This window comes from Lycorma delicatula, chromosome 7 (genome assembly GCF_047948215.1).
Source record: "Lycorma delicatula isolate Av1 chromosome 7, ASM4794821v1, whole genome shotgun sequence".
Classification (NCBI taxonomy): Eukaryota; Metazoa; Arthropoda; class Insecta; order Hemiptera; family Fulgoridae; genus Lycorma; species Lycorma delicatula.
In genome coordinates, this window is record NC_134461.1 from 35,932,748 (window position 1) to 35,958,216 (window position 25,469).

At 30.0% G+C, this 25,469-nt stretch overlaps 1 protein-coding gene across 2 annotated transcripts in view; it reads left to right on the top strand.

Annotated features, from left to right (window-relative positions):
* Nucleotides 1-25,247, top strand: part of Arfip (ADP ribosylation factor interacting protein arfaptin) — a 30,446-nt gene extending 5,199 nt beyond the window's left edge. For both annotated transcript variants that reach the window (XM_075371456.1, XM_075371457.1), the window contains exons 3-7: nt 5,518-5,694; nt 5,774-5,883; nt 17,704-17,915; nt 19,081-19,255; nt 24,722-25,247. In XM_075371456.1, coding sequence (XP_075227571.1) covers nt 5,518-5,694; nt 5,774-5,883; nt 17,704-17,915; nt 19,081-19,255; nt 24,722-24,874 — 827 coding nt within the window. In that variant the 3' untranslated portion in view covers nt 24,875-25,247. The remainder of the gene's footprint in view (nt 1-5,517; nt 5,695-5,773; nt 5,884-17,703; nt 17,916-19,080; nt 19,256-24,721) is intronic.
* The last annotated feature ends 222 nt before the right edge of the window (nt 25,248-25,469 follow it).

Below are 25,469 nucleotides of genomic sequence, written 5' to 3' on the forward strand. Positions count from 1 at the left end.
CATTCTTTGTATTATTATCCACATTATCTGTAGGAGCATAGATTGCAATAACCACTATCGAGTTAAAATCTTAAATTCCATTTTTAAAATCCTTTCACTTACCTCTTCCCAATTCCTTATAAATCTTTTAAGAGTTTTCCTTATTACAATGGCCAACCCTGCCTTAGCCCCTTGACTTAGTGACTCCACTACAGAACATCAAATAATTACCACATTATTCATTTCCTTTACTACAGTTAATGTTCTGATATCAATTCCAAACCTATCCAACTGCTGGGAAACCTACCTCTGTTTTGTCTAATCCCATGAATATTACATATTCCAAAGTTCATTTTCTTTGATTCATCCAATATTTTTTCTGACTAATCTGGTCTGGCTATTTTTGGTGATAAAAAGGTTTTATGAGTGATGGAGTCTGGCCCATCAGCTCAACCCCCAACCTGGGGGACCAGGAGTTTTTTGTCAGGGTCTTCTTCCCTTAGCCTTTGGAGAGTCGACTCCAAACTAGAAGACAGCAGTGTTAGTTTTGTCTACCCTGGGTATTTTATTTCCCTGGTTTCCACTATATCTAGCAAACATTCCCTTATCCGCAACCTGGGGAGGGGGCCGATGGGAGACTAAAAACTCCACACGGGATGTAGTTTTAATTGATGTACAAAAAATAATATCCGGGTTTTAATTGTTTATAATATCTCTTGGATAAGAATAGTGTTGATTTAGGGCTAGAATCAGAGAGCAAAAAGGAGAGTTTTAGTTGAACCATGGCCATGGCCATAGGTTAATCAACCTATGGCCATAAGTTCAACCCTGTCTTTCCATTGAACAGCATCACTAAAAGATTTCCAAGCAGAAATCCTTTTGTGGTTAGCATTTTGCTAAATGTGAATCTGTAGTTACAGTTCAATGTGTGTTCCGTAGAAAGTTTAATTGTGATCCTCAAAGTGACAGTACATTCATCAACGTTATCGGTTTGAAATGACTGGATGTCTGCTTTAAGGGAAGAGTATGGGAATATTGAGGGAGTCTTTCCTGCATAACATTAAAAAATCAGTTAGGAAGTCCTATTGTAAACTAATAATTCTGGTGAACAGTGTGAAATGTTTTAAGAGAACCTTTACTTATACGTCCATACTGTTGACAGCTGTTAAAAGCTTCGAAGCCTTAGTGGCTAGGCTGAGTGTGTCTACTTTGCGATGTAAATATTGTAGCATAAAGATGATTACTCTCGTGTTGTTTGATGAGTCAACATTTCATCTTAGTAGAAAAGTTCGAATAGTTAGCTAATGGAAAAGATTCTTGAATAATTCAAATAGTATCTGTATCTGGGTGGGGGTCAGAAAAATCCAATCAACTCTTACAATGTGTAAGGGACTTCCCAAAATTTAATGTTTTCTATGCAGCATCCTGATAGCAAGTTTACTGGCCGTTCTTTTTCACTGATACAAGTTTAAAGCAGATGCTTATTTGGATATGATGTGTACACATTTCTTTCCCCAACTACAAAGTGGATTGCCTCCTACCCAGCATAACTGTATGGGATGAATGCTAAATGACATGATGTGAATAAAGTATTAAAAAAAAATATTTTATTAATTTAACTAAAATCAGGCTGTTCATAACATCATAATTTTGAAAATTACTTAAAATAAAAAAATGTTATCAACCAGCTGACAACAAGAAACCCTTAGAAGACAAATATTTGACTTAATTGTATTATTTGTTGTAAAAATTTTTATTTTTTTCTACTATTTGTCACATCTTAAGTATTTGGATGATATTTAAAACACCAGCCACTAATGATTTTTCATCTTGTATACATAATAATCATTTATTTTGAACGCCGAATGTTCAATTTCTGTGTACATAATTTGAAATGAGAACAAAACTTGATGGCATAACATTGTTTTTAGGGGAAAAAAGTGATGTGGGCACCACATGACTTCCTTGTACACCTATTAAATTACTTAAACACATTTTTTGCTGCACTTCATTTAAACTTATTTTATTTGAAAATGAGATATGATCCTCTAATGCTTTAATAAAGTGGACAGTTACATAACTATTAAAATATTTGTTTTTATTAACATCAGATATTTATACAATTATTAATTCAACACTCTTACCTGAAGTATTAGGATAGAGTAAAAGTCCCTGTGTTACTCTTTAAATAAATCTTTAAATTTATTTAAAGATTTAAATCATTGCACAGTGCAATTGACTGTGCACTAATCAACAATCAACTTGATTGTTGATTAGTGCACAGTCAATTGCAATTTAAAAGGGAGGTGTACAACTTGTTATAGCAGTCCTAAATAGAAAATTTCAATATTCTATGGCTAACCATTTTTGAGAATGAGTAAAAGGTAAAACAAGATAAGCTTTGGAAATAAAATTATTCTAATATACTAAGGTCATGCTTAATGTTTTTTAAAATTGTTTTTTGTAAGCAAACTATTTCTAATTCTAAAGAAAATAACTATAGTGATTACTTTTTCTATAAAAAGCTAAATCAGTATAAGGCACCTCAGATCCATATTACTGTAGCTAACAAGGGGAAGACGTGAGCTTCGGAACACCAATTTGAACCTTATTGCGATTGTGATCGCAATCATTTTTTCATCATTTTTGAGATTAAGACATGTAAACATACTGTTTACATGTCTTCATCTCAAAATACTAACACGCAATATTCAAGAAAAGGCCCTAAAAATTTCCTTAGAATATAATATTAGTTTATGTATTAATTTTATTTTGCTCAACTTATACATCAAAACCCTGCACACATTGGTTCAAATCCAACTTCATATACATATTTTTTGTTTTTTAATTTAAATATATTGATTTACTAATAATTATTAACCTCGGATTGTAAACATTTTTGAATTTTATTTCACTAATAACATGATTTTTTTTTTCATATATTTTTTTTGGTATTATTATTGAATTATTTGTTAAAATTTTTTTTTTTTACATCAGAGGTTAATAATTATTAATAAATCAATATATTTAGATAAAAAAAAAAAAAATTAAATATATGTATATGAAGTCAGATTCTAACTGATGTGCCTTCCCCTTGTAGGATTCAAATATTTCATTAATTAAAATCTTATTTGGCTATAACTCTGGAACCAATGAAAGTAAGTACTACTTATAATACCGTTAAAAAGCTCTCAATGAGGGCTTATTACTGCAGAAAAAGTCCAAAATCCAAATTTTTCAAAATTGAAAGCCTTCTTTATGTAGAGGTCTGACTGTATACACATTTTTGGCCCAGTTGATTGCAATAAAAATTGAAGGTGAACAACTAATTGTTACAACAGTCCTAAATACAAAATTTCAACATTCTACAGCTAATCGTTTTTTAGTTATACAAGATACATACATATATATGTATGTACAGCCATCATACTAAAACTAGTTAAAATGGATTCAGGGATGGTCAAAATGGATATTTACATTGAAATCTGAAAACCAACATTTTTCGCCATTACAATACTTCCTTTACTTCATACAAGGAAGCACGAAGTAAAGGACTACTTCCTTGTACAAAGTAAAGGAAGTAATAAAAACAAGAAAGAAATACTAAAAATTAAAAAACATGACTATCCAAAAAAAAAATTACATTGCTGACAAACATTGCTCTCTATTATAGGATAGTTACTTATATTGGATAATTAATGAACATGTGAGTGACAATTTTGTATATAGTATAATATTTCTTCAAATTTTTTTAAACATGATGTATATGTACATATTTATATACACTCCCAGTAAGGTGAGGATTCCAACGTGTGGTCATACATCTAAATCAGTTCAGTCATTGAGCTGCTATGGTGGAACAAAATACACATATACCCTACACATACCCTAAATACATACTACATATACATATACTACACACCTTTTTGGGCAGTCGTGTGATTAGCTGAACTTATAGAAAAAAGATATAGCAGCTTTGATAGCAGTCATTGCCAGTTGGAACAAGGCCAACCAGATCAAGTTACTGTTTTTCTTCTTCATTATTTTTACATTAAATTTGCACTAGTACTGAATTACATTAATTAGTTGTAGTTAAATCATCAGTAAACTATTAAATAATATGATTATTTAGTATTTGGTTATTTTTTCATTCAAACCTTAGATGATGAATATATAAACTGATTTGAATATAAATAATTTTAAACAAGAAATTAGGGTACCTACTTATTTTAAGAGTGCCTTAGTGGAATATTTTTCTTATTTAAAAATAACAGTTTACATGTACTTTTGAAAGTATGAATTGTTCTTTCAAACTAGACAATAGAAAGAAATTCTTAGCTTCCTTTACTAGAAACCTATACAATTGTAGATATAAGTCCTAGATATAAATCGACGATACAATATCGTAGATATAAATCCTAGAATACTATAAAATAGTAGATATAAGTTACACTGCTCACATTAGTTCTATAGTAACTTAAAAAAATATTTTATTAAGGCTAGTAGTACAAAAGACCAGTAATAATTGTTTGTTGATTATAATAATGTTCTCAAAAAGTGTTAATAATCCTACAACCTTACTTCCATATAGAAGGATTCATGTGCAGATACTGGAATGCAATGTGGGTTTTATTTGCATGAGTATGGGTAACTTTTTGGCTTAAAAAATTAATACTATTAAATTAATAATGGCAATGAATGTTACATAAGCAGAAGTGTGACAAATATTTAATTTGCTATTTTATAATTAATCTGCTTTCAGATAAAATTTTCATATGACACCTGTATGAATAAGAATTAAAATTAGTTCCGTAGATGGATCTACAACTTTGCTTCTAAATTTAAATATTGTTGTTTTAGAGATAAGTTGAACTATCAACAGTATTTGTGCAACTGATATAGCAATTTACAATTACATGCATTATTTAGCTTGTTTTCTAAATAGATTATACATAATTTTTCTTTATGAAAACTATACCAACAAAGCATTCACATCATTACCTCAACGTGAGGTAAAAAAAAAAAAATGTAGGACTTATTCAATTTTTAAAATCAAATCTGCTTGTGTAATATTTAAACAATTAATTGAAATAAAACTGACTGAGATTCACACCTAATATTACTTCGGCGCTTTCTTTGATTCAGGGCTTGTAGGTGCTGCATTCCCTGTTCGCTTAGGAGTTAACTTATTGATTTGTTACATCCCTTGTTTGCTAAATTAACTTGTATTGTTTATTAGAACCCAGCAACAGAATGGTGATTTCATTAATGAATGATATTGTAATTAATTTTAACAGAAATACAGTTATTAAAGAAATATTTATAAAGGCTTTTACTTTTACTCTTTTATGTCTTAAAGTATGTAAGTTTTAAACTTAATATTTCTTAAAAGTCTGCTCAGTTGGTGAAGCTTATAAAAAGACATTTTTATTAATTATTGAGAATGTTTATTTTTATGAAATTATTTTTCTACAAATATATTTGTATTATATTTATTTTAGTATGAATCTAAATAACTGTTTTCCACTGCTTTTATAGCTCAGGCTGCTAATAATACATCTCCATCAAGTCCAAGTCAAAATGGAGATTCACAGCTGGTTAAGGCACCGCAGTCTAAAATAGAAACAATAAAAAATTGGAGTATATCAACCTACAAATGTACGAAGCAGCTGATGTTTGAGAAATTAGGAAAAACATCAAGGACTGTTGATACAGGTATTATACTCTCTACAAGTTTAAAATTTCTTTTTCTTCGTAAATTGAATTATTACTGATAAAAAATTTTTTTTTTTAGAGCTAGAATCACAAATTGAACAGTTAAGAGATACACAGCGCAAGTATTCAAATATACTAAGATTGTCACGTGCTCTTGCTAGTCATTTTTATCATGTTGTTCAGACACAGGTAAGATTTACATTTGATTTTTAAAAATGAATATTTTGATGATAATGTCTTTATGTGAATGGATTAATTATTTATTTGTAGTATTTGGTGCGTAAGCATATTTATGCATTCTGTTTCATTTATACATGTTTACATATCATTTTATAGAAATTTAATTAAAACCACAAAATAATATAGTAACTTGTGGTTGTAGTTTTGTGGTAAATCAGTTACTTTGTTTTGAGTTACTAGAGGGTGATTTTTATCTCTTTATCATTAGCTGCATATTTTTATTAAATTAGTTGTAAAAGATTATATTTTTGTACTCCTTACTGTATACTTACAATTATTAAAATCAATGAATTTATTTAAGTAGTGAAATATGAGGAAGACCTTATAGATACATTCTTTATTTCTCACTTATAATATATTCTTAGAGATCCTCATCAAATAACGTTCAGTTTTTTAAAAATTACTTGTGTATCAAGAAAATAAAAATTTTAAAAATCTATATAACTTTTAATTTCCATCTAATTTTTAATTAAATCATTATCAATGTTTGTTATGCTTTTAGTATCATGTGTAGACAGCACAATAACTTATTATTCCTTTTTTACTAATTTAAATAAAGTATTCTTGGTAGAATCAGCTTGTAAGTTCATTAATTTGTATTTATTTTAAAGTTTATAAATATGCATTTTTGTAATCTCTATAATTTCATTAATGACATGTTAGTTTTTCATGTAAGTAATGTATTCTTATTCATCATATTTTATTTGTAAGTATTATTTCTATTTTTTATGATAATTCTCCACATAAGCTTAAAGTTTTTGTGTGTGGAGATATGAAGTAGAAAGTTTGTAACACGTGAAAAGCCATGTTGGGATTAAAACATTTTCCGTATGAAAAGCTGAGGTGATCCCATTCTACTAAATTTATCATTTATTTATTATCAGGTTTATTGTATTAAAGTATTTAATAGCAGCTTATTATCATATTTAATATCGGTTTATTATCAGGTTTAATTGTTTAAAGTATTTTAGAATATAGTTACAGGTTTTTAGACATATGATTATAAAACCTTTTGTTGTATATTCTTACTTAGTTGCCTGTTATTTTTACATATAAATTTTTTTTTTTTTGTTTTTTCTCTTTCTTGCAGTATAGTTGTTGTGTATTTATTTGCTAATTTTATTTACATATCTTACCTCCACATGTCTGCATGCATGATGTGTGGGTGTATATAAATTGATAATTTTATTAAACATGTTTCTGAAATTTTCACTATTAAAAAGTAGAAAATAATAAAACCACCAAGACAGGAAGTGTAAGTGGTTTACTTATCAAAATATTTTCCTACAGATTATTAAAAAAATAAACTTGAAATGTCCAATATGTAAAATGATTTTAGAAATTAACAATGATTGTGAATTACAAAACCTAGAAAAATTATAAATTTACAAACATAAATTTCTAAATGACCAAATTAATTTTGTGCATGACATTAACATTACTTGAATAACAATATTATTTAATTAATTTAATTTAATATAGTTAATATTGTTATGTTAAGGTTTGTAATGTTAATAACTAGTAAAATTTGTATTTATCTCACTGTCTTACTACTTATGAATTAAACAGTTTTTATTGTTGATCATCATTGTAAAAACGGTTTTTAAATTTAGTAGTTTTTATAATTTTCTGATGAAAGATATGTTTGAAAATATTTAAGAAACATATTTTTTGTAAATTAAACTATTTATACATTCTGTTTTGTGGAGATAATAATAATATTTATTCTCACATTAATAAAGGTGCAGATATATAAATAAAACTAGGAAAAGAAACTACTATATTACTAGTACGTGTAATTTGTTTTTATAAAAGAAATTTAATAGTTTATTTTACTTGAGTGTAGTCTTGACTAAAGACATGTGAAATTTTTGGAAAAATTGTACCCGAGGAGTTCTATCATTCTCTACATTTATGATGTATTATTTATTGACTTTGGAATTCAGATTCTTTTAAATTGAAGTTAATGTACTTCTGCCTGTCATTCTATTAATGTTATTCCACTTTTTTCCAAAATTTTTAAATCCTGATTTACGTTTTTCCATTTGCTTCTTTATCAGCATACATTAAGGCAAATTCATCTCATGATTAAAAAAAGAAAAGGTTATGCGGCTAGTTTTGCATTTTATCCTCTTGTCACTAGTATAATTAAATTAATACATAGCTTAGAAGTGCATTCTCTTAAGAAACCGATCGAGGTAACTCATTTAGAGGGGAAAAAACTGTTACCTGGACTTTTATAAGTGGAGATGGTAAAGTGGCTTATAATAAATGTAAAAAAAAATAAATGCAGGAGTGGTGAAGGGCTGAAAAGGGGTGCAAAATGGTATTATTGCAATTTCTGATGAAAGTAGACGTCAAAAAAAGGTATCCACTACAAAAGTTGTAGATCATGCAAAAATCTGTAACTTTTGTAGAGGTCACTTTTTAACATAACCTCAAAATTTCTACAAAAATGCAAAAATTTGTTTATTATTTTTTTATTTTTCATTTCTACAAAAATAATTTAATTTTGATGAAACTTGATGAAAGTATACCTTTCTCTTTCTTAAATAACCACACATTTTTTTAGATAACAATAAACAAGAAGTTTCCGAGATATTTATTTTTTCTGGTCTGAAACACTTCTTTTTTTTTTTTAAATTCTACTTAGAAAAATCATCGTACTGAGATCTGCTGGTGCTCATTTTTTTTTGTTTTGACATGTACTTTTTAGTAAAGTAAAAAAAATCTAAATTCATAAATCAGAAACATGTTTAAAAATGCAAAAAACAAATAAACAAAAATGATTTGCAGCAATGAATTTTTCAGTAATTGTTGATAATTTATTAAAATTTAGAAAAAAATTCAAAAACTGATTACGCCATTTAGTGTACAGAAAAAATACAAAAGAAATTGTGTTTCATTGTTTGACCTGAAACTTTATTTTTGTGCATTATTGCTTATAAACATTCAATTCGAATAATGAAGCATCAGATAAGTAAAAGAAATAATTTTTTTATTTTGTTTGTCATAGAATCGATTAGTATATTTACTTTTAAATCTTGATGAGTTCAGAGATTAGAAGTGATTTTTTTTTTTAATTAAATTATTTAAAATTCCTATTTTTGCTTTCAAAATTATGTTTTTCAAAATTTTTACAATGGATTTTATATAAATAAATAATACCAGGCCAATCTTGGTCTTTTTGGTAACTTTTTAACTTGATCTTCATTGTCTGATCCTTCATTAGACTGGGTTTCTTCCTGATCTTCAAACTTTTCTTCAATATCACTAATTCCCTCAGGTAATTGATTTTCTGGGTTCAAGTAAAGACTTGGCTGCTTGATTTCATCTGAAATGTCTTCAAAATCACTGAACTCTTATGGAATTTTGCCAACATTGAAACAATTGTCTAAACCATGACATTTTGTGCGTAAATCTGTACAGCGCAGTCCATGTTTTCGACAACTGGTTTCACAGCTGCAAGAGATTGTTTTTAATAAATCTTCAGATATGATGAGATTTCTGTTAAACAAGATATGAGTATTTTGGAATTATTCGCAATTACTTCTTTTCAACCCCACTAAGTTGCAGTTATTTTGTTTCCAAGCCATGTTTGAAGCTAAAAGTGTGCTCTATAGGAGTGTTGTTTAACTGCTCCAACAATTGGTGGTAATTTTTCTAATTTAAAAGTAGACTTTGCAGTTAATACTTTATATTATTGAAGTCTCAAATCCAGAGAAAATGTATCATTTGTGCATTTGTAAATTGATAAAATTAATTTACAACCATTTTGAGCAATGACTTTTGGCTCTGCTTTAGTCTGATAAAAAGGCTTTATCAATTCTGGTCAACTCCGGAGTTTTAACAAGTAAATTCATTGTTGTTTTTTCCTTTGCCTGGAAAAGCATTTGTTGTGTCACAGCCAGTAAAACAATGTAAAAAACCAACAATAGAACGATAATCTTTATACTTAAAACTATTTGTGCAAACTATCATTAACATGTACTACTTTTTCAGTAGTTGGTAAAGTTTCAGTGCTAGTGAACTGATGAAACAGTTGCAATTTGACGTTTTTTCTGAAGCCATTTTCTGTAAAAAGTGATAGAGGGAACAGAAGGTAAACCCGGTACCTACCCGTAGAAGGTAAAAGTGAGTTCAACACATAACGTGAAACATAAAAATATTACATGGAACAATAACAACACAGTAACTGTTAAATCCTGCCCGGGAGGACCATAAAATGTTGTGGTAGATTTTAGAGCAAGTATGGACTGTATTTGATGATGAAGAAATGAAACAACAACTTGTTGCTTTGAATTATGTCATTACTCTTGATATAATTAACATGAAAAACTAAATTGACAATAATAAATGTTAACATAACTAGACTTAAACATTATCAAGTATACTACTAGTAACAGTAATTGACCATCCGGACGAAATGAAAAATATGACTGCTCTTTGCAGAATTTGGGCGCTGAATGAATACAGGTTACTTATATGATTATAATTACTCCTTGTGGCATCATGACATAGAACATCGTATGATCAGAGCTTGCCGGGAAGCTCTAGCTTTGCTAGGTAGCAGCACCAGACGACTAGAAGTGGAACGTAACAGTAATGTTGAAACAGAACAAAGGACAAGAACAATTCTTCCTCAGACAGCCATCAATCTATGTCATAAACAACCACTTTAGGACGCCTCTTGCCTTTAGGGTTAACTTTCATGTCAGACTTTCCGAAAGGAGTCAGAGATGACCTGCACAGTTTCTTTGTCATCAGTAATGATGACTAAACCCTTCTTTGTCTCTTTTAACATTATGAATTCTCAGGTTCTGCCTTTTATGTTGAAGGACAGCCTGAAACTCATCCTTCTTCTCCTTAGTTGTTTTAGTATTTCTGGCTGCTTACAGGACAGACTAGTCTCCCGCCTCCCTTTCAGAACCTCCGCGTAGTGTTTAGCCTGTGGAACCAGGGAAGGGGCAGAAACTATCACCCTCACAACCTCTCTTACCTCAGGCTTAATAACCAGTCTTTCATAGCCTTGAGCCAAGGCCTTAACAATGAGTTTGAGTTCCCTGATCTTAGGGAGGATCTTATTTAGCACATTAGCCTTAGCACCTCTTGGACTCTCCAAACATTGAATCAAGAAGTCATATTTCTCTTCAAATGCCCGTACTAATGGGACCAAACCTCCAGCCCTCCCATTACGTTCTGAAAACTTCTCAATCATTAACTGATCAGTACTCTTTCCAGCTCGCAAAGAACGGGAAGTACTTGCTTGCGACCCCTCATCACCAGAAGCGGATAGAGCCATTGAGCCTAACCTCAATCGTCTCCGTAATCTCTTCGCGAGGTTTAGCCTGCTTGAACTTACTCTTTTTTATTTCAGTTTCAGACATTTCTGAAATCATAAACACAACAGAAAATAACAGCTAACTTAATAAATAAATGTCAGAAACTGAACTAACACTAAACAATACCAACAAATATACAACAAAACAGTATTTAAACTACACCTAGCCTAGATAGCCTGTCGGCTATCTATGCAAAGTAATATCAAACCAGATTAATAAAACACACCAAAAGCCCTAAAACAAGTACAAAACCATAAACTAAATCATAGTGAATGCAATTAACTAACAAACTATAATATGAAGCTACACCATATAAATATCCAAATAACAAAGCCTAAACACTAACTCAAGCTTTTCTACTCGTGTCGCGTGTTTTTTTCTCTGTACAATTGAATGGTGTAATCAGTTCTTGAATTTTTTTAAAAATTTTAACAAATAATCAATAACTGAAAAACTCATTGTTGCAAGAGCCATTTGTTTGTTTCTTTTTACAGTTTTGAGCATATTTTTGAATTGTAATTATAGATTTTTTTTATTTTACTTAAGTATATGTCAAAATGAAAAAAATGAGCACCAGCATAACTCTGATGATTTTTCTATATAGAATTTAAAAAAAAAAGAGTGTTTTGCACTGGAAAAAATGAATATCTTGGAAACATCTTGATTTTTTATCCAAAAAAAAAACTTGTGGTTATTAAGACACAGGAGGGTTATACTTTCACCAAGTTTCATCAAAATTAAATTATTTTTGCGGAAATGAAAAATAAAAAATGAAGAAAAAAGAGATTTTTTCAGAAATTTTGAGGTTATGTTAAAAAGTGACCTCTACAAAAGTTGTAGATTTTCACATGATCTACAATTGTTGTACTGGGTACTTTTTTTATGTCAATTTTCACAGGAAATTGCAATAATACAATTTTCCACTCCTTTTCAACCCTTCGCCACCACCACTCATGCAATTATTTTTTTTTAAGTTTATTATACGCCCCTTTACCATTTCCACATATAAAAGTCTAGGTAACAATTTTTTTTTCTCTAAGTGTAATTTAGTTGGACTATAACCTCTATATAGTGGTATCATTTAATATCATCCTACATATCTTTAATTTACATTCATGTCTGTAGAGGCTGAACAATTAAACTTATAGCATTTCTGTAACACCTTTTTTAATGTCAGTATCCAATATTCTTATTATTTAAGTTTATAAATTAATATTATTTGTAATAGTAATATTAATGTCTATTGAATTTAAAAAAAAATTATATGTAGAAGATTAACTGTCTGAGAAGTATTATTACTTTGTAGAGGAATTTTAAGTAAATTGTAACAAAAGTATCTGTAATTAATTAATGTACAAATTACTAGATAATACATTATGTAATATAAACTTAGCTGTAATATTTAACTTTTTATGTGTATGTTTATTTTTTTCTTTTAATCTGTTTCGTTGATCATTTATATTGTTTTTAGTTTAAGTTAGTGATTGATTATATATGCAGTAAGGCTGTATATATGTATATGAAATATGATAAAATGTAAGAATTTTAATTTTTATCACAAAGACTTATTCTGATATTTATTCTTCTATACTAATATTGATAATCCCTTCAGAATAATCCCCCTGAAGGAAAGGATGATAGATACACTTGCTGCCAGCATTTCTTCCAATTTTCAAAATGTTTGTGGAAAGCATTTCTCAGTATATAATTTAGTTCACTTTGCAATTTTTTATTTATTTTACCTATCATCACAAATCATTTTCCTTTTAACATTCTGTTAAACAATGTGAACAAGAAAAATTGCAGGCCGTCATATCTGGAGAATTCGGAGGTTGCAGCATAAGTATGGTATTATTTTGACTAAATAATTATTAATTATTAGTGAAATATGAGCTGGAGTGGTTATTTTGGCAAAAAAAAAAAAAAAATTGTTTGGCTCATATTTGTGGTTTTTTTTCTTTGAATTGACTGTCTTATGGGTGTAAAACTGCTAGTTAATACTGTTTGTTGGTCATTCAATCATCTTGTAAGAATTCATTACACGTGACACCATTGTAATCGAAAAAGCCATTATTATTTTTTTATTGTATGATACATATATGTAATATGTCCAAAAAATTAAAACTAAATATTTAAACAATTATAATTGCTGAGTATATAACGTATTTATGTAGGTATAATTTTAATATATCTACAAATTGACTTGCAGTTTTTTCAGTCATTTGACTACAGGTGGAATAGCATGATGTACATCTTGTGGATCTCCCTTGTGTGTTCGCTGTGGACAGTATTTAATTAGATGTTCAACAAACTGCCAAGAGTGGCTCACCACACTCACAACCAGCTGTAGGTGATGTACCCTGTTTGTTCAAAAAACACATCTACCATGTTCATTCAGTTCTTATGTGATTAAGTCTGCACCACAATTTTCTTGGTAGACTAAGCTCTGCATGTGTGTATGGATTGTCTCTATCCATTGGCTCTAGTTTTCATCCCATAAGATTTGCCATTGTCATTTAATATTAAAATCCTTGTTTGTAAGCTTGTGGGCCAGCTCCCATGCTGGTTTTCAAGATAGCACTGATTAGTTAATTAACTGACGTCCATGTTGATTGATGTCAATCCATTGGTAATCTTTTGCCAGAGTAGTAGAAGGACATTCTGGCATCTGAGACGTGGCGGAGGAGTATTAGCTAATACTGAGAGCCCTCTAATTTGTGTAGCAGAGACTGTACCAATAATTGTTTTCATGAGAATATTTAAGTCGACACCTAGCTTACCAATGTGGTTGGCAGCTATTCAACCATACAGGTGTACAGTACTCAGCCGCAGAATAGGCCAAGACTAATGCTGATGTTTGAAGTATGCTTTCATCCAATTCCTAAGTGCTTCCAGGCAGCTTATGAAATATGTTACCTCAAGTTCCCAATTTTGCAGCAATATTCATAATATGTTGCTTGTAGGCCCGGATTCTGTTAAGCGTCACGCTGAGTTACTTTGGGCTTGGGTTATGTTGCAGTTCATTCCATACAAATGAGAGCTTTAGTGACTTATTGGCATCTCTGTTGCTTAAATGGAAGCAGCTGAACTCTGTTTTAGTTTTAGGATTAGGTTTCAGACTTCAATTATTAAAGTACACACCAAGCAATCTCAGATGCCCCTCAATTACTATTTCACACTCCCTGAATGTTGTATATTGTGCAGCGAGAGTAATATCATGCGTAAATGAATTTCATGGATCTAGTAGGTAGTACATCAGTTATGTTTAGATTGAAAAACAAAGGTGCTAGAATAGTTTCCTGAGGCAAGTCATTGTTTAACATTCTTGGCCTACCCTTAGTCTCACTAAAATGTACCACGCTCTGTCTTAATTATTAACATTATTAAGGTTTCGCACTTGCTTACCTATTTAGTAGTTTATCACTTGACTAGCTTTTAGTAATCCAGGCTTCCAAACTGAATCATATGTTGAAGATAGGTTTATGAATGCCGCTTTTGTGTTTAATTTTTCCTGAAATTCTTCAGTGCTAGAAGTAAGCACAAATCTGCTCAATTTATACCTTCTTTAAAGCCTGCTCAGCTGGCAGATGTTGTCAATTATTGTTCTTATCATATTGTACAATAGCCTCTAACAATTTATACATACACTCAGCAGTAGGATGATAAAGCAGTAGGCTTTATTGTTGGTATTATAGAAAGCCTTCAGCCACTTTCTGTTATTCCAGCCACAGTTCTTCAATTATTCAGAATAGATTTTATCTGCTCTGGCATCTTAACATGTTTTGATACAATTAGCCCATGAATCTCCTCTATCTTGAAGGTTGTGCTGAGAATTGTGTTCTCTGAGCAGTGTGGGATTTATTCATTGTTAGTTCCTCTTTGATTTTCCCTCTGAAGAACTTATTTCTCTTGAATTTAGTCATATCGACAAGCCTAGTAGTAGTATTATTTGGGTTGACAGTTGGTTTATTTAATGTGCTTCTCAGCATACAGTCATTTTAACAAGATGCAGGCCTTTCTGTTTGATTGTTGGTTGATAGTTGATAGCTTTTTGCAATACTGTTAATGAATCTGTTTTAATTTTCTACACGTAGCTGTATCTGTTGTATGTTGTTATCAAGATCCTGAGTGAATTTGTTTCAATTTGTCGTACCAAAGTTCCACTTGGTCTTGGGTATGATTTGACAAATGGAACTGTTAGGCTTATGATGTCTTAACTGATTGATGTTGTCTATGAGGGAAGTTGTAGAGGACCTCTTGGCTAGCTGGTAGTGATATCTCATGCTATTTTTGGTAACAGATGCTAAGTCCTGGGTTATAATTCTTTTTCCATCTTGCAGAGGAGAAGGTTCATCGGATTTTTTGTCCATCGATCTTTCAACAATATCACTTACTAACAGTTAGCACTGATAGTTAGCAATTGTGATGAGATTTAAAATCATCCAATATAATGTGTGAGTGGCTGAGGAGAGGAAGATTTGATGACCCGTCCATGTCATAGCAGCTGGCTTATATAGATTTGTTACCTGGTGATTATTAATTTCAATAGTTACTGCCGGAACATCTACATATATAAGAAGAATGAAAGTTCCAATTGGTGTAGGTATTTTTGAGTTAAGTCGCGCTACACCATACTTAGTATTGTGTATTGCTCCAACTCTTCCACTTCTTTGTACAAGATCTTCATCACTACCAGGATGTGTTTCTTGTAGTAGTCATGTCAGTGTCGTCTTATTTTGCTAAGTTTGCTGTATATGAGGTTTGATAAAAAATTACCCAGAATTTTAAATTTCCCAGACTTTATTAGTTCAATTACCACAATTTCTTTTTTGCTGTGTTGTTACATGCCTCTAACATATGTTTACATTAGTAGCCATATTGGATGCTTAGTTTATTGTTGGCTGTTGAAAAGGTTACTTATGTTTTGGTATGGTCAGTGATTTTTAACCAGTGGAAAAAATGGAACAAAGAATTAGCATTATATTTTGTTTTAAGAGTGGAATAAAGTGAAGTGCTGCATTGGAAATGTTGATTGTATCTTTCGGTGATTCTTCTATGAATAAAACAAGTATTTACAAATGGTACAAATGTTTCCAAAAGCGCTGTGAAGACGTTGAAGATGATAAGCGCCCTGGACATCCCAGCATGTCAACAACTGATGAAAACGTTGAAAAAGTGAAGAAAATGGTTATGGACAATTGCCAAATCTCTATCAGAGACTCAATAAGGATTATTACATGCTAGTTCTATGTCATTTGCGTTTAGCAATTCAAAGAAAACACCCAGATTTGTGGTGAAACAATTTATGGCAATTGCATCATGATACTACACCTGCTTACACTTACAGTTGGTTGTTCATGAATTTTTGACCAAAAACAACACTGTTATGATGTCTCATCCTCTGTATTCTTTGGATGCTGCTCCATGTGACTTCTTCCTATTCCCCATGCTATAAAGAATCATGAAAGACAATGTTTTGTAAACACTGAAGATAAAGACAGAATCGTAAAGAGCTAAACACCATATTGGAAATTGTATTCCAGAGATGGTTCAAAGATTGGAAAAAGCGCACAAATGTATTATATCTAAAAAGAAGATCTTTGAAGGTGAGAAAATCATTATTGATAAATAAATAAAGATTTTTGAGGGAAACTAAAATGCTGTGTAATTTTTTATCAAACCTTGTATTCTGCTTTGGATTTACTAAAGCCTGCAACATTTGGTTGTAGTATATTTATTGAGTTTATGGGTTGTGCCCTAAAAAGGTCTATTTGTTGATTTGGATGTGATGTTCATATCGTAGATTGAGAACTTTGTTTCAATCACTGCTGTTAAGTAGACATTTAGTGTTACCCATGGGAAAGCGTGTCTACTCTGTATACCCCACTAAGGATTACCTTAACATTTGATTGAATTTGATATGCTTTTTTTGGTCATAATCTTCAGAAGTTTCCATCTAGATGATTGGTTCTTTGTTTCATTATCATAACTCTAAACCCACATTTCAGTAATTCTGAGTTATCAGCAATGTCAACTAACAATTGTTCTGTGGAACTGCTTTTGTTGAAATTAAAAAAGTTTTGAAGCAGATTGGGCTGCTACTAGTTTTATACCCAAAATGTCAATAAGAAATTAGTTTCATATGAACCATAAGAAATTCCGTGTAATGCTTTAATGAAAATTCTTTAGAAATTACATAATCTCTGAATGAAATTTTTCTATCTGATATAAATGTGTGGGCTGTATCAAATTTGTTTAAAAATGTTTACATTCAGAAAAAATTATGATTAATGCAGAGATTTTTTTGATACGAGGCTGTTTTTTTCTTTTTCTTTTGAGGCTGTAAATTTAAAAAAAAAAATTGATTTAATTTTGTTTGAACTTCAATATTTAAAGATAAGTGAATAATGGAATTTCTTTTTTTCAGCATGCTTTAGGAGAAGCATTTTCTGATCTGGCTCAGAAATCTCCTGAGTTACAAGAGGAATTTTTATATAATTCTGAGACACAAAGGAATTTAACAAAAAATGGTGAAACGTTGCTTAATGCACTTAACTTTTTTGTTTCATCTGTTAATACTTTGTGCAATAAAACAATTGAGGACACATTACTAACTATTCGACAGTATGAAACTGCTAGGTATCTATCTTAATATATCTCTCTATTTTTCATGTAATTATCTTATACTATTATATAAATAAAAGAATAGTTCTTTTTTATGAAAGAAAATCAGCAATATTTGTATGCAACTTTACAAACCCTTTTTTTCAGGAATATTTTTGTAATTGATAATTTTTTTTAACGCTAAATTATTTGAATATGAATAGAAAATATGTAATAAATCCAGGAAAGTACAAAATTAATTAAATATTAATCAATAAACAAAATCTCTGAAAGATATAAATTTTTACTAATAAATCTTACCAAAAATATTTAATTATTTTATTAAATACTGCATGTGTGTGAGTTTAGAATTTTATCTTTATTAATTTAATGTACTGTGCTATAAGATTAACATTTTTAAATTTTCTTTGGTTCTGTTGATAAAAATCATAATCAAAATTAATTTGATCCTTTCCATTTTACAAATCCCCTTTACCACATAATAAAACACTGAAGTAACCAAATTATGTTAATGCAATGACTCAGCAGAGATTCTACATTTCTTTTACAATATCTTACCAATGAGATGATTAAAAGTTATTGTACATATAAAAAAAATGGAATAGTATGCGATTCCATTTAGCGAAAAAATAAAAACATAGCACAGATTTATAAAAATCTAGCATAGTAGCTTTTCATTAGCAACAGTATTTGAAATTAGTTGCCAATTTTTATGTATTGACAAAGTGCTTTGAGGGTTAAATAAACATCTTTATTAACATGTAATTATATTTTGTCATATTAAAAATATTTACAATAATTATTTGAATTTTAAGTTAAAATCTTGCTGCTTGTTTTACTTTAAATATTCATCAGTTAAGATCATAATTGTATTATATACAAGTATAAATAAATTAATAAAAATCAGTAATCGGATGATTCATGGGATCCCTGAGAAAAGAAGTGAAGATGTTTATAAAACTGTGAAGAAAGTAGGAGTTACATTAAGTAGATATATGGGTATTTGTGATCAGTTGGCAAAATGATTCAGATCAACTTGGGGAAATTATTGTTCAAATTGTAAGAAAGGAAGACAGGTAAAAAAGATGCAGTAATATGAAGTATGTGAAATGAATGACATATAATAATATCAGGTTTTATTATATTAATTACATAGTAATCTTTCATTTGTTAATTACAGGATAGAGTACGATGCCTACAGGACTGATTTGGAGATACTTTTACAAACTCCAAGGAATGAAGCAAGTACTGCTCGCTTAGAAGAAGCCACTCATAATTTTGAGGAACATAAGGAGAGTTTTGAAAAATTACGTTCTGATGTTGCTGTAAAATTAAAATTCTTGGATGAAAACAGAGTAAGTGTTAATTTGAATTTTATATATATATATATATAAAAATGTATAAATTATTTTTTTAAGATTCATATTATTCCTTTGTACTGTTAAATTATATTTAAATTCTATTAAATCAGGTAGTTTTAAAATACAAAATGCAGAACAAATTTTGTATTCTGTACTAGGTGATGTATATAATAGAATTTATTCTGAGCAAATATATCAGAAATCTATCAGGAGATGATTCTATAGCCAAATACAAGATAGCCACAAGATATAGCCAAAAAAGTTAATGTACATACAGGGGTCAGAAAACGGGGTTCGTTAGCCAGTTTCGGCTCATGAAACATTTAGCCCTGCTTTCTGCTCCCTCTGTGAAATTAAATTGTGCTAAAAGTCTTGGGATATAAATTGAAGGGTAAATTTGCTGCTTCCTTTTAGTTTTTGATATAAGAGATTGAATAAAAGTGGTATTGACCTCTATCGAGGTAAAACACAAAAAACTAGTTTTCAGAAAGTACTTTTCCAAGTTTCAAATCAAATAAATTTATTAATTTACAATAAACAAATAAAAATTTGTAGTTTACTTTTATAGAGAATTCAATTCTGACAAAATTGATGTTGTAAATAATGTCTATTAAAATTAAACACAAATTTGAGAAGTTTAACTTTAATTACAAACAAAACTCACAAACTGGATGGGAAAAGTGGTACAATTTTAAACAAATCAATTTACATACAAAGCTAAAAATAAATATGAAATATCCTTATAAAAATGCTTATTTTATAATCCTTATAAAAATAAATATATAAATATCCTTTTTAAACATATTAAACATTTTCATTTTTTCATAGGTTGGCAATAACAGCTGATCAACAATTAAGTTAATGTCTGATATTTGAATCAATAATTAAGTTAGTGTCTAATATTTGAATATTCATTTGAGTGGTGTTTGTGCTATTATTGTTTGGTCAGTCATTTATACAAATTTGTTTTCATTTGGAGAATTGATGGATATATTGTGTTAATTTATGGTAAAATAATAAAAAATGGATTGGCTGCTGTGCATGAATACCAGGAAAATTATTCAGATAGAAGAGTACCAGATCGTAAAACATCTGAGGCTTTGGAGAGGTGAGTTCGAGAAACAGGTATGCTTGAACCACAACGATCAGATGTTGGTTATGAATGTTTTGTGAGAAATGCCAGCACTAAAGAAGCAGTATTGAATGTAGTACAATTATCTCCCACCTCATCCACCGGAAGGTTGTCACATCACTTTCATGTTTTGTAATCAAGTGTGTAGCACATGTTACAGGAGCAACAAATTTTATACCCATTCTACACAACATGTATACAAGAGTTATTACTTCCTGATTTTGGTAAACAAATGAGATTCTTTCGATGGTTAATTAGAAAATGTGAATGTCATCATGATTTCCTAAGTAATATTCTAATTAGTAAGGAATCCTGTTTTACAAGAAATGGCATTGTAAAACAAACAACACATTATTGAAACACTTGCACTTGGGCAGAAGAAAATCCCCATGGACTGCTAAAGGTCATTTTTAACACACTTTTTCATTTAATCTGTGATTTGGCCTTCTTGATGATAATCTCATAGGGCCTTTTTCATACCACTAAGGTTCAATGGAGAGCTGTATTTACATTTTTTGCAAAAAATTTGATGGAACTCTTGGAAGATATTCCACTTGCAGATAGAGTGTAGATGTGGGTTTTCAGTGATGGCGTACCTGCTCACTACTGTCATGATGTAATGAATCATTTAAATAATACATTTAGTAAGCAGTGAATTGGTCAAAACGAACCAGTAAAATGGTCACTTACGGAACCACTTTTATTCAATTTCTTGGATAAAAAACAACAAGGGAGCACCAAATTTACTCCTCTATTTCTACTCCAAGAATTTTAATATGATTTAATTTCATAGAAGAAGCAGAAAGTAGGATTAAATGTTTCACTAGCTCAAACTTGCTAATGAACTGTTTTCTGACCTATGTTTATATGAACTTTTTTTCTTATTTTTGGCTATAGAATAATCTCAAGAGATATTGCTATGCAATTTGGAATCACCTGTGTATATAAATACCTTAAGCTAGCTTGGGTGTTAGGCTTGATATGACAGCTGTTTAGTTTAGCGTATGCGTGGGTAGTTAAATGATTTTAGTCCTTTTTAACTATTTCCAATGTTTGTGATTAATTACTAAAATTCTGCTTTATTATTATTTTGCTCATTAATTTTATATTTTACTTTGGCTCTATTTTACAAACAATAACGAAAAGATTTTATTTAATTTAAAATAATGGTAAAACTATGAAAGAATATATTATAAGCCAGTAAAATAAAAGTCTCATTAATGGATTTTCTGTATTTAAAGAATGTGCTGTATATGGAAATGATCTGATTATGGTAATGATGCATAACTTTGCATTCCATATCTTGTTAAGAATGGAACCGACCTTCCTTACTTTGAAGAAAAATGTTTGTACTTTGCTGCTAATGTTTCAAAACTTACTTAAATAAAAACTTCAAAATGTATGTTATGAAACATTGTAACATACCTACTATATCTCAATGTATTATGTTTACAATAGAAAAAGATTTTGGAAAGTATGTGATGGTTGCAAACCTAATTACGAGGGTAAATCAAATTTAAACAGTAATTTTGCTATTCTACACAGCAAACAGTTCTGAACTGGATGGCGGTGTGGGGGATTAATGTTTGGTATGTTAGAGAGGGGGAATCAGCTTGGTTAGCTCTATTCATCATAGAGCCATGAATGAACAAGAGGTTCCATCATTTGTTGCATAACAATCGTAAAGTTTTTAACTAGTGAAGGTGTAACCATGGTAATTTTAACTTGTTTAAAGGTAAAGTTTGGGGTGCTCACTGTGCCAGAACCGAGCATATATGTGGACATGAGGACTTAAGGGCAGGCGAGAAAGTGTAGAAAACAAAGTCATGATCGACGCCCAAGGTCAAGTCTCCCAGCTGACACATCCATACTATTCGAGAGCTTATCGAAGGTGATCACCAGTTCATTGTTGAAGAAATCGCATTAGAAGTGGGTATCAGCTTTGGGAGTGCTCCATCAATTATCATCTTGGCTTTAGAAAAATTAGTGCACAATGGGTTCCAAGATTGTTGATCGCAAAAACAGGTCAGGTTGGAGATTTGCGAGAGAGTTCTGAATTGATTTGAGCAAGAAGCGGATGATTTTTTGAGGCCTGTTGTCTCCTGCGATGAAATATGGGTCCATCATTACACTCTGGAGTCATAAATGGCAAGTAAGGGGTGTGAAGGAAGGATGAGGCTGCCCAGTGAAGGCCAAAACCCATCTGTCAGCTGAAAAAGTTCTTGCAACAATTTTTTGACTCGAGGAGTTTTTCTCATTCATTTTCTCCACAATCATTGAACAGTGAATGTGGCTTACTATGGCCAGCTGCTACAGTCAGCAAAAGCTGCCTACCAAAACAAAAGACAAGGTATCAGGGTACGCCCATCAGAGATGTTATCCTTCTCCATGACAATGCCAGGCCGCTCATAGCAATTTTGACAAGGGATAAATTGGAAAAAATGCACTGGAAACCCTCAATCACCCTCCTTACAGTCCAGATTTATCTCCCTGTGACAATTTTTTGTTTGCATCCTTGAAAGAATCGCTTGGAGGGGAGCAATTTGAAAACAATGAAGACTAGGAGCGCATGTGCAATTGGTTGACAACTTATCCTTAAACTTTTTATGAACAAGGATATTCAAGTTTCAAAATCATTGGCAAAATTGTATAGATTGTACAGAAGACTATATAGAGAAATGATGAAGGTATGAATGTGATATATTTTTAATCAATAAATTTATTAAAAAATTACTGTTTATCTTTGATTCACCCTTGTATAAGGGGCCAGAAAGTTAAGATGCCAGTAACTTGCTGCACTCCAAAAATCTATCTGTATCTATTATTTTGATTCTTTATAACTACACAAATATTACAAGTTTTGAATTGAAAATTATAGATATTTTTGAGCAAACAAGGTAAAACTAAAACCCTCTTTAGGTTTTTTTTTATAAATATCATTTTAAACCCATTTTATTTAGTTTTGTTCCTGTAAAATATTTCTTATACTGCTTATCAAAACGAAGATTGCAACTTTTTAATTTTCAGTTATTATAACTGAAGGATTCTTTTAAACAGTTGACTGGAAAAACATAGATTCAAAAATTTCTTAACGAATGGGGAAATATGTAAAAACATTTTGTTTTACTCATGTGTGTAAAGTTTAGTTATGTAAAAAAATAGAACTTTTCTGTGCTTGTTTCTTCAGTTTTTCAAGTAAAATTTCAGTATCAAAATTAAATAGCTATGTGGAAAAGCACTTGAGGAATAAATTAAGACTTATCCTCTTAATTTTAACGTATAATTATTACAAAATGAGTTAAGATTTTATCTTATTAGCAAATACTTAGCTGAATAAATAATTAATCAGTTTTGAAAGAAACCATGTATTTTAATACAGAAGCTATCAGAATTACAAATGAATAACCATTTTTTTAAATTCTTTATAATTATGAGTTGACAAAAGTTAGCAAGATCACACAAAATTTGGTGTCATAAAATAAATTAAAGAGAGTATTGTGTTTTACAAATGAGAACAGTATGTACCTTAGTGTGTATGTAGATTTATGTTAGATAAAAAAAATATTTTGAATGCATTAGAAAATTAATTGATGAGAATCAAGAGTGCTAGTAGTATAACGTTTGAGAAGGAGGGAGAAGTGTATCTATATTAAATAAAAAGAAGAATCGCTTAACATGTTTGAAAAGATATGCACGTGATGTATACTACTCCAGCAGAATGTTATTGTAAATGTACATCGATGTATTCATTCATTTTTAAGGTCCAGCAGATTAATACATTCCACATGAACATGCACTTACAAGTTTTGCTGGTAAAGTGCTGATTATACTGAGTTTTAGCTACTATAGTTCTCAATGCTCTCACTAAAGAATGCTACTTTATTTTGAATTATCTCTTTCATATGTGGGTCATTTTATCCTTTTCTTAATATATGTTCACAGGCTACAGTATTTCACTACCAATAACAATCATGTACACATACTTCACTGATGTAGAACAGTAATAATCAATAAAATTTTATGTCTACAATATTAATCTATACCAAGATTAATTGCATTATTCTAAGTGAAATAATTATTAAACCAAGACATATCAGTCTGCTAATTGTAAATGTGGCAGTTTAGGGATCTGAGTTCTTGTGAATAATTTTGGTGTTCATCCGAAGTATAAAAATTGTTTCTTAATTTTCTTTTATATTCAGACAAGCAGTTGTGCTTTTGAAAATATTTTGTAATCTAAATTTAGTTAGTATATCATGATTAAATGATTATTTCATATTTGATTATTTGTTCTGATTATATTTGTTTTTTGTTTATTTTTTAAATAGATAAAAGTGATGCATAAACAGCTGTTATTATTCCATAATGCAATATCTGCATATTTTTCTGGTAATCAACAAGCATTAGATGCTACATTGAAACAGTTTAATATAAAAGTTAAGTCACCGAATTCGGCGATTCCATCTTGGCTTGAGCAATAGTGGTCACTACACCGTGATTTGATATTATAATTCTGTGATTGTGATGTGACATGCATTACGATGATGGTATTTAAAAAAAAAATTATGACATTTTTAGTTAACTGCTGGCTTTATTGGTAGCTGTTAACTTGCACGGCACAATAATAAAAACTTATATTTTATTATTACTATTACTGTTACTACTGCTATAACAGTTATATTTAATTAAGGACAGTTTTCATGTTTATTTATCAAGGAGATATTTTTAAGCATTAAGTATTATTTTGTAGATTTGCCTATGTTTATAATTGTACTTAATTTGTATTGTTTTATATTTATTATTATTAATTTTAATATGATTGTAGTTATATAAACATATAATGTGTATGCTGTATCGGATAAATTTTTTTAAAACTCCTCTATAATCTAATGAAACTATAGTTTTTAAATTTCTTTTCCTTTTGTTCAGTTAGTTTTTGTGATCTCTGTTTTGTAATAATGTTTTTATCGTGCAAGATCTTGTATTCCAAATGTCACCTTGTTTAATAAAAATTATAGGTGTTATAATATGACACGGTACGTGATTGTCATTTATTTTTGAAGAAAAAACTAGGTG